The sequence below is a fragment of the Numenius arquata genome, chromosome 12 (genome assembly GCF_964106895.1).
Source record: "Numenius arquata chromosome 12, bNumArq3.hap1.1, whole genome shotgun sequence".
In the NCBI taxonomy this organism is placed as follows: domain Eukaryota; kingdom Metazoa; phylum Chordata; class Aves; order Charadriiformes; family Scolopacidae; genus Numenius; species Numenius arquata.
Genome location: NC_133587.1, coordinates 27,668,119 through 27,683,388, shown reverse-complemented (window position 1 = coordinate 27,683,388; position 15,270 = coordinate 27,668,119). Strand labels below are relative to the sequence as shown.

The window sequence follows — 15,270 nt, the reverse complement described above, 5'->3', positions numbered from 1 at the left end:
TTATCCTTCACTTCTTAATTTTGCAGCCTCTTTCTTACAACGCAGAATCACAGAATCACGGAATTACGGAATTGTCAGAGTTGGAAGGGACCTCTAGAGATCATCTAGTCCAACTCCCCTGCTAAAGCAGGATTGCCCAGAGCACATCACTCAGGACTGCATCAAGGTGGGTCTTGAACATCTCCAGAGTAGGGGACTCCACGACCTCCCTGGGCAGCCTGTTCCAGTGCTCTGTCACCCTCACCGTAAAAAGTTTTTCCTCATATTTGAATGGAACTTCTTATGTTCCAGCTTGTGCCCGTTGCCCCTCGTCCTATCGCTGGGAACCACTGAAAAGAGTCCAGGTCCATCATCCTTCAACCCACCCTTTAGGTACTTGTAAACATAGATAAGGTCTCCCCTCAGCCTTCTCTTCTCCAGGCTGAAGAGCCCCAGCTCTTTGAGCCTTTCCTCGTAAGGGAGGTGCTCCAATCCCTTAATCATCTTATTTGCCCTACATTGGACTCTCTCCAGTAGTTCCCTGTCTCTCTTGAACTGGGGAGCCCAGAACTGGACACAATATTCCAGTTGTGGCCTCACCAGTGCACAGTAGAGGGGGAGAATGACCTCCCTCCACCTACTGGCCACACTCTTCCCTATGCAGCCCAGGATCCCATTGGCCCTCTTGGCAACAAGGGCACATTGCTGGCTCATGGAAAGTTTGCTATCCACCATATCCTTCTTCTCAGAACTGCTTTCCAGAAGATCCACCCCTAACCTATACTGGTGTCTGGGGTTCTTCCTCCCCAGGTGCAGGACCCTACATTTGCCCTTGTTGAACCTCATTAGGTTCTTCTCTGCCCAGCTCTCCAGCCTGTCCAGGTCACACTGGATGGCAGCACAGCCCTCTTGAGTGTCGGCCAGCCCTCCCAGTTTGGTATCATCAGCAAACTTGCTGAGGATACACTCTGTCCCCTCGTCCAGGTCATTGATGAATATGTTGAACAGGACTGGGCTGAGTATTGACCCTTGAGGGACACTGCTGGTTACAGGCCTCCAACTTGACCCTGCTCCATTAATTACAACCCTCTGAGTTCTGTCACACAGCCAGCTCTCAATCCACCTCACTGCCCCCTCTAAATCCAGAATGCCAGATCTGGATTTAATACTGTAACATCAGTCTAATAATTTCCACTATATACCATGGAAGTCCCTTCCCTAGGCCGGTTCTCTGTTCACATACCCAAGGATAACATTAATCTTGTTTACTACTGGGAGTTTGAGACACAAGATCCCAAATGCAAACTCCAAAATTACTTGTAATCCCAGCTCTCCACTCCACGTTAGCTTTCATGAGACACCTGTGCACATCACAGTCTTGCTGCCAGCTGTGCTCTTTCCTCCTGCCATACCTCACCCTTCCCCTTGCACAGGCCTGACACTTGCCCAACCGCCCCCCTCCCTCCCCCTGAGAGTTTGTTCAGTTCATTAGACACACAGTCACTTTCTTCTTGCAGGATTAGAGTGTTAAGGTAAACGAGGGGCCAGGCAAGTGCCTGAGCAAGAAGGAAGGGTGCAGTGAAGGCACCTGGCTGACAGGACTCCCCATCAGTGCCAGCAAGCAGCTCCAACAGCCATCAAACAACATGGCACCTACGGCAGCAGAGAGACAAAAGTGCCCGTGCTTCACGCTCTCCTGTGCAAAAGGGCACTTTGCTCGGCTTCACTGCGGATCCTTTTGCAGATCCTGGCTTTTGGTGTAGCTTCAGAGACAGCCACGGCAGCTGCCGGGAGCAGGAACTGAGGCGCAGAGGCAAGGAGGCGCATGGACGGGGAAGAGAGTGACTGAAGAGAGTGACTGGAGACACCATCACTGCAGGCTGAGCGGGCAGCGCCGCCGCCCCCGGACAGCGGAGCAGGGCTGTGCCGAGCCTGCACCCTGCCCCGGGAGCCGGCCCGCAGGACGGCGGTGCCGGGACCGGGCTTCAGTCAGCGCTCAGCTCTACGGGCGCTGTAACGGCCCCGAGGCCCCCCTCGGGTCCAAAGAGGGCGGGGGAGGCGGGGGGGCGGGAGCCTCACGTCCCCGCCTGCCCGTACCGGGGAGGCGGCGGAAACCCCGGTGAGTCAGAACGGGGGAGGGAGCTGCCGCCTGCCCCGCCGGGATGCCCCTGGCCGCGCCGCTCAGGAACGCTCATTCCCTCCGCGGCCCGGGCGGACAGAAGGCGTCTGTCATCGCGGGCAGAAAGCGGCCGCGCCACCGGGCCCCGGCGTGAGGCGCGTCCGCGGCGGGGGAGCTGCCGCCGGCAGCCCCTGCCCCCGCCTCGCCCATGGCGGAGCCGCGGCGCCCCGCGGAGGGCTGCTCCTACCGCAACACCGACTGTCTGGAGCGGCCGCTGAAGCGGCTCTTCAAGGGGCTGGGCAGCGGCGTGGCCGCCTGCCCCTGGCCCTTCGTGCTGGTGCCGCTGCTGCTGTCCGGCGGGCTGGGCGCCGGCTTCTTCTTCCTGCCGCAGCGCGAGGCGAACGACATCGAGGAGCAGTTCACGCCGACGTGGGGCCCCGCCAAGGCCGACCGCGACTTCGTGCAGCGGTACTTCCCCACCGACGACTCGGAGCGCTTCTCCGCCCAGCGGCTGCCCACCGAGGGCGCCTACGCTGCCCTCATCGCCGTGGCGGCGGAGGGGGGCTCGGTCCTGGACCCGGCGGCGCGCCGCGACCTGCAGCGGCTGGACGCGGCGGTGCGCACCGGCGACTACGACAAGCTCTGCGCCCGCAGCGGCGGCACCTGCGCCGACCCCTGCCCCGAGCCGCTGCTGCCGCTGCTGGACGATGCGGGGGCGGCCGCTGCCCTGGAGAACCTCTACTTTCCCGTCAGCAACGGCAGCTTCCTGGGGGCCGCGCTGGGCGGCGTGCGGACGGGCGCCGACGGGCGGGTGCTGTCGGCGCGGGCCCTGAAGCTGGTGTATTACCTGCGGGAGGACGGCTCCGCGGCGGCAGACAGCCGGCGGTGGCTGGAAGGGTTCCTGCAGGACATCCCGTCGAAGCTGGCGAATTTGACCGCCATTCAGGTAACGCGGGGGTGGGTACAGCCGCGGGGGGGCCGCCGAGGACCGAAATGCCCGGTCTGCCCCATCGCCTGAAAAGAAAGGAGATGGTGGGGGAAACGGCGGGGACCTCCTGGCAGGTTGCGAGGGCCACGGAGATGCGTTAGTGCCAACTTGTTGTTTAGCGTTGCCAGTGCAGGTGTATAAAGACCTGAGAAAAAGAGTAAAAGTGCTTCATCTTTTCTTTCCTTGTTCTTTTAACAACAGGTGGCTTACTTTACCTCACTGTCCAGACAACAGGAGTTTGAAGGAAACACCAACAGCGTGATCCCACTCTTCTCCGTAACGTATTTCTTGACAATAACCTTTTCAGTCGTCTCTTGCCTAAGGTAGAATGTCCTCTAAAATGTCCTCTAAGCTATGGCTCAAAGAGAAGTGAGCTCCACTCTTCTTTGCTTTGCCTAAATTGGTTTCTGCTCTTGTTGGGTGAAGTCATTCGTGAGCCTGCAGACTTCATGTCATAATGGGCAAAATGTATTTCTTTGCTGTTTCTCTCTTCCTTGTGCATATTTCCCAACTGCTTAAATGGGGTTCACGAGAAGTACCAGAAGGAATATCTGAACAAGTGTTCAGTGCAGACATGTGCATCTTGAATGCGAGTATCCATTTGTCTGTTCTCTGAAGCCATCAGTCATTTCTGTAGGCCCCACCTCATAAGAATCACTTTTGTAGATGATGGTTTTGGAACTATTTAAACAACTGAAACAACTCCCTACTCTTTCTCTTTTTAAGAGTTCTGAGGTGCTGTAGCTTTGGCACTAAAAACACTATTTTTAAAAGAGAAGCCGCTGCCCGAGCATTCACACACCACCTGAGTCTCTTAACCGGTAGGACCAAGGTCCCTTCGCAGCAGGTGACCCCAGTGGGCCAACGGGTGCCCCTTTTGACTCCTGACACACACACACATACACACACTGACTCTTGAGCACGCTCCCTCCCTCTTCAGGCTCGACCCTAGGTTTCCCACAGCAGAGTCTCAGACAGCAGATTTTATAAAAATAAGTAATTTAACTGAAAGGTACAGCTGCAAGGTCAGCCCAAGGTGGGTGCCTCTGAAAAGGGAGGGAACTCGAACAAAGAAATCCCTGGGAAATTATACCCTTGCTATCTGTACTCCCACCCCTCACATTCATGCTTCTTTTAGTCAAATGGTGATTTTTGGCCCGGGCTCTTCTAACACCTTACTGATTCTTTTTGTGTGTCCAGGCAGGATGTTGGCTGCTCTTATCTTGTTGATTTGCAGTCTCTGCTGACACTTGTAGCTTCCTTATTGTCTGGTTTACGCTTCTTGCGCACCTGTGCCCACTGGCAGAATGTGGGGAACTGAAAAGTCCCAGACTTAGGGAAAATACTACCAAAATATCAGTGTGCTGCCAACATTTTACCTGCTGCTAGGAAAATTACTAAGATAATGAACTCTATTGCAGCCTAAAGGCTTCAGCAAATCTAGCTACTCATGCTAAGTAAAGCTAAGCAAACAGCATAAATCACACCATGGTTAATGTTATAACCTTAAGTAATTTATTCTAATTAAAACTTGCTTATTTAAGCTAAACAACTAATATCTCTTAACACTGTGACAAAGTAAACCCCTTCAATTATGAAAAGGTTCTACTTTACCCTACGTAGGAAGGGCGCCAGAAGCGTGATCTAGCCACCCTGGCAGCAGCGGAATTCTGCACAAGCGCTTGAATAAAACTGATCATATCAACTTGGCATAACCAGTGGAGACAATCACCACAAAGATGCATAAAACTCAAACAAGAAAGTCATCCTTTGCGGGGAGGGAAGCAGTAAGTGGTGCTATTGCTAAGGTTATTCTACTGCTTTCTTGTTTAATTCGTAGCTTCTATCCACATCCAGCCCACAAGATACTAACCCTTTGTAAAGAGAAGTTAAAAAGGGGAAGGAAGCAGGGGAGGGAGGTGGAAGTATACCATGGTAAGATCTATTTGCACCTTTTTTCTGCCACTTACTCAGTTAAGATAGAGATGAGTGAGCACTAGCTTGATAGATTGCTGCAAGTCTTGCTACGACTTAAAGCATTCTGCTTGCTAGTAGGGCCTGAGCTTTACCTGCTGTCCACAGAGAACTTATCCTGCCCTTTCTTTGTGCTGGTGGAAGGTGAACCATTGAACCATTGTACCTTTGACAACCGCACAGCTGTGTTTGTGTGCTGTGCTTGAGAAATAAAGTTCTGCTTGGAGGGTGAGCTTATTGGTTTAGCGCCTGCATCAAGCATCATGCCCATTAAGCTGTACAATTTCTGGATTTCAGCTGTCTCACATCCGGTCATTTGTGAGCGCAGACAGAGCATGGGGGGTTCCAGCAACGCCCCCTTCTTGCCTTGGAAACGAGAGATTCTCTTAAAGTTCGGAAATGGTCTACAGCCTGGAAAAGATTTCTACTCAGGCAAGAGGCAACTCTCTGCCCCCTCGGTGTAGTGCAGAGTCTCCTGTTTCTTAGGGAATCCTTGAGCCAGCCCTCAGGGGCATCTTGGCAAATGGCCGGTAGCCAATCTGTCTGCTGAGAAAGCTTCTCTACACAGCACTTACTGCCTGGGAGGTGCTTCCATACTGCACTGATACGCTACACCAAGAAGCTGTGTAAAAAGGAAAGAGCTTCCTAAAATTCATCCTTTTTTGGCTCACCCTAAATATACACGCTCACTGGTATAGTTTATGTATCTTCATTTTGCCAGCTGTCTTGTTATTGATGCAAAGATCAGCACACATCTTTACTCCTAGGTATATAACTAGCTGTCCTGGGTTGAGAGACACAGGAGTAACCTTTCTTCTAATGCTGGGGAAAATTGCACTTTTAGAAGACTCTAGTGTCTGAATTGGTGAAAATATTTACTTTATAGCCAGCCAGGCTCTGTAGGATTTAAGGTTAGTGTTTTCAAGCCTTGCCAGGGGCAGGGATAAGGAGGAGCAAGGCCTGGGCATTTGACCCAGGCTGGCCAACAGGATTATTTCATACCACGAACGTCAGATTCAATATAAATTAGAAAGGTTTGCTGCGTAGCGGGCTCTCTCCCTGATGGTGGCCGTGCAGACAACTCCTTGCCCTGGTGCCGAAACCCTGAGGCCTTCCCTTCCTCCTGAAGCCATTGCGCTCCCAGTGTCCGACATTTGCTGTCCCCTGCTGGGAGTGCACAGCTTCCTACTGATAGAATTGGCTGAGTATAATTCCTGTATATCTTACATCAGTATCGGGATTAATACTGGTTCTTTAGTATTAGTGTTAATTTTTAGTCTTAGTTTATTAAATCTATTTATATTTCAACCCTTGTGTTTCTCTGTGTTCCTCGATTCCCCTTTCCGAGTGGGGGGGGGTCATCGGGTGATAGAATAATTGTCTAATGACAATAGATTGTTATGGGTCCTCTCAAACCATAACGCTAGCCCAAGTAATAATGTATTTAGCACATCCTATGTAAATTAATCTTGTCCGATGCTGGTACCTGGGAAATCTCCTAGCAAATAGCAACTTTCTTCAAGAGTTCTCTTCACAGTCAGGATACCATCGGTATCTGTGCATAATATTCACTTGTCATGCCAAACACCTTGGTGAAATATTTGAGGTGTAACTGAGAAATTCCTTACAATATTTTCAGGCTCAGCTGTATAAGAAATAATGTCTGGCTTGCATGCTGTGGCGTGGCTTCTGCCGGGTTAGCTGTATTAAGCAGCTTTGGATTGCTGCTCTTCTGTGGAGTGCCGTTTGTGGTCACTGTACTAAGTGCACCGTTTCTTATTCTAGGTAAGTAGAAAAAGCGAGTCGGATTCAGATGCAAAGACTAAAGTGGCGTTAAAACAACCTGATGGTGTTACTCTTTTATGATACGAGCATCAGACCATAGGCAGTTCTATCCTGCAGTGAGTGGAGGAGACACCTGGAGGCGCAGGCTCCTCTGAACTCCTACAGGTGGGGGAGCCGCTCAGCTCAGTGTGCCCATGCTGGGACTGGAGCTGGGCCCTGGCAAACCCAAAAAATGATGCCTGCTTTAGTTTGACTGATATGGCATGAAAACTGTAAATGAGAGGGTGGCGCGATTAGCACTTCTGGCATTGTTCTAGCGTTCCTTGTCATTTAGCCATGCTGATTAATCATTGATTGAACCAGGGCTAATATTTGAGGTTCTGTCACCACATTTCCCTGTATTACCCCCTGCTGTTTTCCATAGACATACTACAAGCATTTACATATCTCATTAGCTCTGGATAAGTCTGTCTACCCCAAAACGTTTTGTTGTTACTGCTGTTCTATGGGACTGCTGAATTTGTCAGCAAATTAAGCACGTGCAGAGGTCTTCCCCAAGCCATCCACCTCTTGACCACCTCTTTTTGCAGTACGTTGAGAGCTCCCTACTTCTCTGCTGTTAGTCAGCCTCGAGATGGCTCAACAGCAGCACCACGGAACATGTCTGGTGTGCCGCTCGTGCTGCACTAAGTGCTGACTTAATCCAGTACCTGTATTATGAGGTGAATATGGGAAGTCAGTTACTATGAGGTTTTGTATCCTATTTTCAGAGTTTAGTCTTTGGTCGGATAAAACTGGGCCTGAATACAGCTTAAGCAGTAACGTGTTTTGCTAAGATGTGAAGTTTCCTCTGCGATATAAATGACTAGGTTCAGAAGTGTCTCATTTAGCTATACAACTGAAGGGATGCACCATTCGTGCAACCAGCTCCCCCCAGAAACCCAAGGAAGTTAGTATCATTGCATCACAGTTGCACAGGCTACTTGACGGCCAATGCTGAATTCTCCAAATATCAGGAGATGACATTACTGCAAATAAATTACTGCTTTTACAATCCTTACCTGGTCTCCTATATGATAAGTTCATGGGATATTTTCTTGGTCTTGGTCTCATGCTGAGGAAAGCACATGGAACTCTCAGGTTGACAGAGGCCCTGCATCATACTAGATGTCTAATGCAAATGCTCCTTAGGACACACATTGTTTCTTTGTTTCCTTCACAAATAAAATGCATTTTGCATTTGCTTTCATTTGTTTATCAATTGCACAGGCTCTAAATTTCAAAGGGCCCCGTTCTATGCCTGGGGAAGGGCTTAAGCCAGTCTCTTCAGATCTTTATAAATAACATGCAAACTTTTGTCTTCCTCGCATTAAGCAAACAAATTATGCATACATTATATTAATTGCTTTGAAGCCTGCCGGTTTTCTAGAAGCAGCCTGGCTCGCTGCCATCCCATAGTACCTTTTGACTTGCTGCTTAATTCATCTTTGCATGTCTACTGGCAATTGCCTGTTCAGGCAGCAGATAGTGATTTCACCTATTCTTTTATGCTTAGCTATATCACCTATGCTTGCCCCTCTGTTCATGAGGTCTTGCTTCCCTTTTTGTGTGATTAATTTTCAGGGAATAGAAGAGCCTTTGATGTAGTAACAGTGGCAAAATACTGAAAGGTCTGTGATTAAAATCTGGAGAGTTAGCAGAGCCGAGAGAAGCACATTGGCTTTTCCTTTTCAAACTTGTGCTCATTTATTCTTGTGTCTTAGCAAAAACTCTAGCCCAGGACCCAGTCTTCCTGGCAGGGTTTCCCAGGACTCTGGTGGGTCTATGCAGGCACATCAGTATAAATGTGAAGATAATTGAGTAATACATCATGGATAAATGCTTGAAGGTAAACTGGAGAGAAAACCAGTGGAGAGCAAAGAGCATTAAGAAGTGAACCCCCAGAGAACTGGGACCACCGTTCTCCCATGGGGTAGCAACTGCTCTCCCAGTCTGCTGAAGACAGAGCAAGAAATCACTGGTCTAATTTGCTGCAGTGATGAAGAAGAGATTCCAGAGGTAATAGGGGACGCTCCAAGGGATAAGGATAGTTGAGCATTAGAATAAGTGATGTACTTGAATCTGTGTGATCTACATCACTGGACACCTGGGCAGCAGCTACAACACACTTGTGGGAGATGGACTAGGTGTGCTCTGTCCTTCAGCAGAGTAGGGTGAGGGATCAACAACCCATCAGGTCACCCGGCGTTCCTGAAATGTAATAAGCTCAGCTACACACAAAGGATCTGTTTTCCTGTATCTGTTTAACTTGCATCAGCATGAAAGCAAGGTTACTGCCTAACTTTCTTTTTCAAAATTTTATGCAGACTTAAATGCGATTCATTTTGTGCTTTTGTTGGGTGTTAGTGGGAGCTGCCATTTGCAATGCAGCATTAACTTTTTCCCCTCTTGCAGGTGTTGGTGTTGATGACATGTTCATCATGATTGCTGCTTGGGAACAAAGTGCAGGAAAAAAAGACAAATCCGATGTTAAGTCTCGGTTGGCCGAGACTTATGCAGAAGCAGCACTTTCTGTGACCATCACCACTCTCACTGATGTTTTGGCCTTCTTCATTGGCACCTGGACTGCCTTTCCATCCGTGAGATCATTTTGCCTCTATACAGGCACTGCTTTTGTCTTCTGCTATATCTATACCCTGACCTTCTTTGGGGCAATTATTGTATTGAATCATAGAAGGGAGCAAGGAAACCGACACTGGCTAACTTGTATGCCTGTGCAAGTAGGTAAAGGTCAGGCTGAGAAGTCCTGCTTGTACAATGCTTGCTGTATCGGCAACTGTTCTGGGGAGTCATCTTTGCCAGAAAGTGAACATCCAATGAGCATATTCTTTAAAAAGTATTATGGCCCTTTCTTCACCAATAGATGGATCAAGCTACTTGTGGTGTTGCTGTATGGAGCATATTTGGGTGGAAGCATTTATGGATGTACTCAGATCAGACAAGGCATCGATCTTCGAAATCTGGCCAGTGATGACTCCTATGTTATTCCATTCTATGATGACAACGACAAATACTTCTCAACATACGGACCCAGGGTCATGGTTGTCATTACTGAAAGCGTAGATTACTGGAATGAGACTGTTCGTCTTGGCATTGAAAACTGCACACAGAATTTAGAGGGCATTTCCTATGTCGATAAGAACTTCTCAGAGTCATGGCTGAGAGTATACACAAATCTTTCCAAAAGTGGTTTGATAAATATAAGCAATAAGACTCTTTTCATTAAGAACTTAGCTGTGCTGTTCCGAATTGTTCCCAGTTTTGAGTGGGACATTAACAAGACTGAGGATAAAATAGAAGCTTCACGTTTCTTCATCCAGACGGTGAATGTGACCTCATCCATTGATGAGAAGAATCTTCTCAATGAGTTAAGAGAGACAGCCAAGCAGTGCAGTATCCCATTAATGGTGTATAACTCAGCGTTCATCTACTACGATCAGTACCTGGTAATAGTGCAGAACACCGTTCAAAACATCATCATTGCTGCTGCGGCAATGCTCGTCATCTCCCTTTTGCTTATTCCCAACCCGTTGTGTTGCGTGTGGGTGACTTTTGCTATAGCTTCTGTTATAGTTGGTGTTGCTGGTTTCATGACCTTTTGGAAAGTCAACCTTGATTCCATATCCATGATCAACCTGGTCATCTGTATAGGGTTTTCAGTAGATTTTTCTGCTCATATCTCCTATGCCTTTGTTACGAGTGGAGAGTCATCAGCCAATAAAAGGGCGATCGAAGCTCTGTCCGTGCTAGGTTACCCAGTGTTACAAGGTGCGGTTTCTACTATATTAGGAGTAGTTGTGCTGGCTGCAGCAAAAACCTACATCTTTAGGACATTTTTCAAGATCATGTTCCTTGTTATTTTGTTTGGGGGTCTTCACGGTCTTGTTTTTATTCCGGTGTTTTTAACCTTTTTTGGAAACTTTGGCAGATCAACCAGTAATACCAAATCTGAAAAGCCAGAGTATAGGTTTAGAGACAATAAAGACTGTCCATGACTTAGTTAAATGTTTATTTATTATATGTAGATTAAAATGCAGTGACTTTCCGGGAATATAAGACATGAAGAAAATGAAGGACAGAAAAATAAATACAACAGGGAAGCAAAAGCTTCTGTAAAGCCAGACAAGAAAAATAATAGAAGAAGAAATGAAAACACCCAGAAGGGATTTGCATTGCTCATTTTTGTTTGTGCTTGACTAGCACTTTAATGCTGTTAAACCCTTTTTTGCGACTTTCTTTCTGAATGTATTAAAATTATTATAAACACTGACGACTGCATGAGCTTATTGGACAACATTACAGGTCTGTTGGACAATGTACACTGGTGGGAAGAGTAACTCCCACTAGTTTGCTGTCCGGGTTCCGGCGGGGATAAGGTTAATTTTCCCAAGGAGCTGGCAGGGGCACAGGTATTCCATACCAGGTGTGTCATGCCCAGTCTATAGCCCAGAGCTGGCCAGGGGAGGGAGCAGGAAGTTGCCGCTTGGAGCAGGCTGGGGGAGTCCTGGGTCCGGTCAGTGAGCGGTGAGACCGGGTTAGCTAATATTAAACATAATATAGCTTTAAGAAGATTGAGTTGCTTCTGTTGGCTGCAGTTTGTGAAAGGTTATGCTGTAGGTGAATGAACTTGTGTGGACCTCCTGGGTAACCATCATGGAAAACACTGTGCCATGGTATGACAGGTCAAGGATTCACTCGTGAGAATCACACCCTGACTGGGGACAAAGTGAAAAAGTAACTCAGGTTTAAGTTGTTAGTCCTAAAACTATAAACCCATAAATTCTGTTGTGCTCATCAGTAACAACCCATCCTGTGATGCATCGATAAAGCAGAGTAGCTTTCACTGAGTAAGAGTTAAGAATATATGGGGTCGTCTTTTAATCTGTAGAGACAAGGCACTCAATGAAAAGTTGTACATTTAATGAGTTGGAAATCAAATGAATGATGGTAACTGATGTCTGTAATTTTGGAAAAACTGGTCTAGCAGTTACTAAGTCATTCAGCCCAAATCTGCAGCTGTGGAGTGTTCCTTCTGAGATAAGCAGCGAATGGAACAAAGCCAGGGTCTTCCGTGTGGATTTCTGACCAGTTGCATGAGACCCAGTAGACAGGACAGAATCCTTCCATTTCACGGAATCACGGAATTTAGTTAGAGTTGGAAGGGACCTCTAGAGACCATCTAGTCCAACTCCCCTGCTAAAGCAGGATTGCCCAGAGCACATCACTCAGGACAGCATCCAGGCGGGTCTTGAAAATCTCCAGAGAATGGGATTCCACGACCTCCCTGGGCAGCCTGTTCCAGGGCTCTGTCACCCTCACCATAAAGAAGTTCTTCCTCATATTTGAGTGGAACTTCCTATGTTCCAGCTTGTGCCCGTTGCCCCTCGTCCTGTCACTGGGAACCACTGAAAAGAGTCCGGCTCCATCCTCCTTCAACCCATCCTTTAGATCCTCCATGATGTCACAGTTTATGGGGTCAGTGGACTGGAAACCAAATCAAGGTCTCAGTGGCAACAAAACATCAGACTGTGAATTAGAAAAAGAACGTTATAAAAAACCGAAACAAATTAAAACCTCCCCCCCCCCCCAACCAAAGCAAGCTACTGACAGCTAAAATATTTGGAGGAGCTGTTTGCTGGAGCCAGCATCTCCTCGTCCTTAACGCTCTGCCCGGAGCGCGGCGGCAGAGCCCCCCCCCGGCGGCCGCAGCGGCCCAGCGCGGCCTGAGGCCCTGTCCCGCCAGCACCGGCACCGGCACCGGCACCGGCACCGGGCCCTGCCCGACAGCGCCCCCTGCCGGCCGCGGGGGGGTGGGGGCACCGCCGGGGAAGGCGGGCGGGCCCCGGGCGGGCTCGGCAAAGCGGGTCGCGGGGAGGGGTCCCCGGTGAGGCTGAGGTGTCCTCTCGGCACTGACGGGGTGTCCCAGCTGCAGGCAAAGCTCGGCCCCTGCGGTCTGGCATCACCCTCCCCTCGCTGCCAGGAGGATTAAAATCCTTCTGCTTCGTAGACCTGAGGGTGTTGGCCAAGGCGGCCAACAGCATCCTGGCTTATATCTGGATAGTGTGGCCAGCAGGACTAGGGCAGTGATCTGGACGAGGGGATCGAGTGCACCCTCAGTCAGTTTGCAGCCGACACCAAGTTGGGGGGGCAGTGTTGATCTGCCTGAGGGTGGGAAGGCTCTACAGAGGGAGCTGGACAGGCCGGATCGACGGGGCAAGGCCAATGGGATGAGGTCCAACAAGGCCAAGTGCCAGGTCCTGCACTTGGGTCACAACATCCCCATGCAGCGCTGCAGGCCTGGGGAAGTGGCTGGAAAGCTGGAAAGGTGTCCAGCGGTAAAGGACCTGGGGTATTGGTCAACAGCTGGCTGAACATGAGCCAGCAGGGTGCCCAGGTGGCCAAGAAGGCCAAGAGCATCCCGGTTTGTATCAGAAACAGTGCGGCCAGCAGGACTAGGGGATTTTCCACAACTTGTGAAAGCCACTGATATTTACTTCAGGGAGAACAGGATTAGAGTCTCCACGCTAAAAATCTGATCTAAAGTTTTAGATCACAGTAACAGACTTACTTGTGGGGAAGACAGCTCACGATGTGCACATTTTTCCCTGTGTGCATAATATTTTGATATGAAATCTTTCCAGTGGCATTCCCATCAAAATAATTTTGCCTGTTTCCAGAAATTATCAGTTCCGCCACCTATTGGCTTCATTAATTAAAAAGCAGAATAGCCAGCTATTTTCTCCTCAGTTCACACATGGAAGTAAAAGTCCAATATGTCAATATGAAACACTGCATTCTTCGGATTTCCTAATGGTTTGGCAATAAATTGCATCGATGACAAGAAGTTGATGATGATCAACTTGATCAATGACAGTTCTGCAAGGGAGTCTCTTCTTCATATTCTGAGTATTGAAAAGAAAACCACCACCTGGATGAAACCTTCCTTTACTTCTATATGAGAAATGTAAGGGTGTCTTTCTAAATCAGTACTGTGGCTCAAGTGGTTTCATCAGTTGTCATCCGTGTCACAAGCACAGACAAGCTACTCTTCTGCTGAGGGCTGGTACATGGAGGCTTGACCTGATCAACACGGTAATTAATTTCCTCTGACATTCGCCATACTCAGCCCCCTGTCCAGTTGCACAGACTTCTGCCAAATGCAGCCTTTAGAAGGCTAAAGATTTTCCATCCATGCCTATGTAGGTTGAACTTCCGTGAATATTAAACAAAATCAGTTTGGTTGTCTCCAAGAGAGCACTATGTGGGCGAGCTGCCCTGGATTCCTCCTGCTGCCAGTGGGGAAAGCAGGTATTTTAGAGAGGGGAGTTATCAGGCCTCATTCAAATTTATTTCACTTTTTTTCTTGGATAGGATTTCTTGCTTCTTTTTGAGGGGTGGTGAGGGGGGTGATTAACTTTGCACTGAGGAATTCCCTCTCTGCTAAATCCATCCTTGAAAATGATGCAAGAACAGGTCAGCGTCTTTCTTCCAGAGTCACAGGCTGTTGTCAAAATCGTCACAACTGACCTTGCAGCTGGAAAGAGCAGCCTGTCTGCTCTGTGAGTGCGTCAGCTATTCTCATCTCTGCTAGGCATTTAATACAAAGTACTGTTTTCACCCTTGACTAACCTAGAATGATTTCACCTGAGCTGAAGAAACTGGCTGAAGAGTAGAAGCAGTAGATAAGACCACCATTTCTTGCTGAATTTCAGGTGGTACGTAAAGTCACAGGTAATGTCTGCATGCATGGAAACTGCGTTCTGTATTTGACCGATGCATGGGATTTGCTTTTAAGCTTGCCATAGAAAATGCTTTCTTAGGAAGCATGAAAATGGTGTCTTATAGTCAGATTTGAAGCTGAATACAAGGCTCTGATTTTTAAACAAAATACTTTTAAAAGTATGCTGGAATCTCCAGAACTGGCTTACTGCTACGTAAGTATCATTAAATTTGCCTCTCTGGGCACTGTTTTCAAAAGTGCTGAGGGACATGGTTTAGTGGTAACTTGGCAGTGCTAGGTTAACGGTTGCACTTGATGATCTTAAAGGTCTCTTCCAATCAAACAACTCTATGATTCTAAGTGTGGGGCAGGTCTTCCCTTAGAGCACAAGGGGTGGTCAAAAGGGATTTAAGGGGAAGAGGGAGATCAGTCACAGGCTTCTGAATTGATTGCTCTTTTTCTCGAGGTTTAATGTGGTGATGTCAAACATTCCCCAAGATTTGAACGGATAGAGATGATCAAATCCATCTGCCAATGGATTTCACAGAATCACACACAACTGAGGTTGGAAGGGACGTCAGTGGTCATCTAGACCAACCTATCTGCTCAAGCCAGAACACCCAGAACCCATTGCCCAGGACTATG

General features: G+C 48.4%; 1 protein-coding gene across 1 annotated transcript; it reads left to right on the top strand.

Annotated features, from left to right (window-relative positions):
- Positions 1-2,306: 2,306 nt before the first annotated feature.
- LOC141471208 (patched domain-containing protein 3-like) lies at positions 2,307-10,900 on the top strand. Its single transcript, XM_074157628.1, has 4 exons — positions 2,307-3,044; positions 3,288-3,409; positions 6,700-6,845; positions 9,300-10,900. The coding sequence occupies exons 1-4, from the start codon at positions 2,307-2,309 to the stop codon at positions 10,898-10,900; spliced, it is 2,607 nt and encodes an 868-aa protein (XP_074013729.1).
- The last annotated feature ends 4,370 nt before the right edge of the window (positions 10,901-15,270 follow it).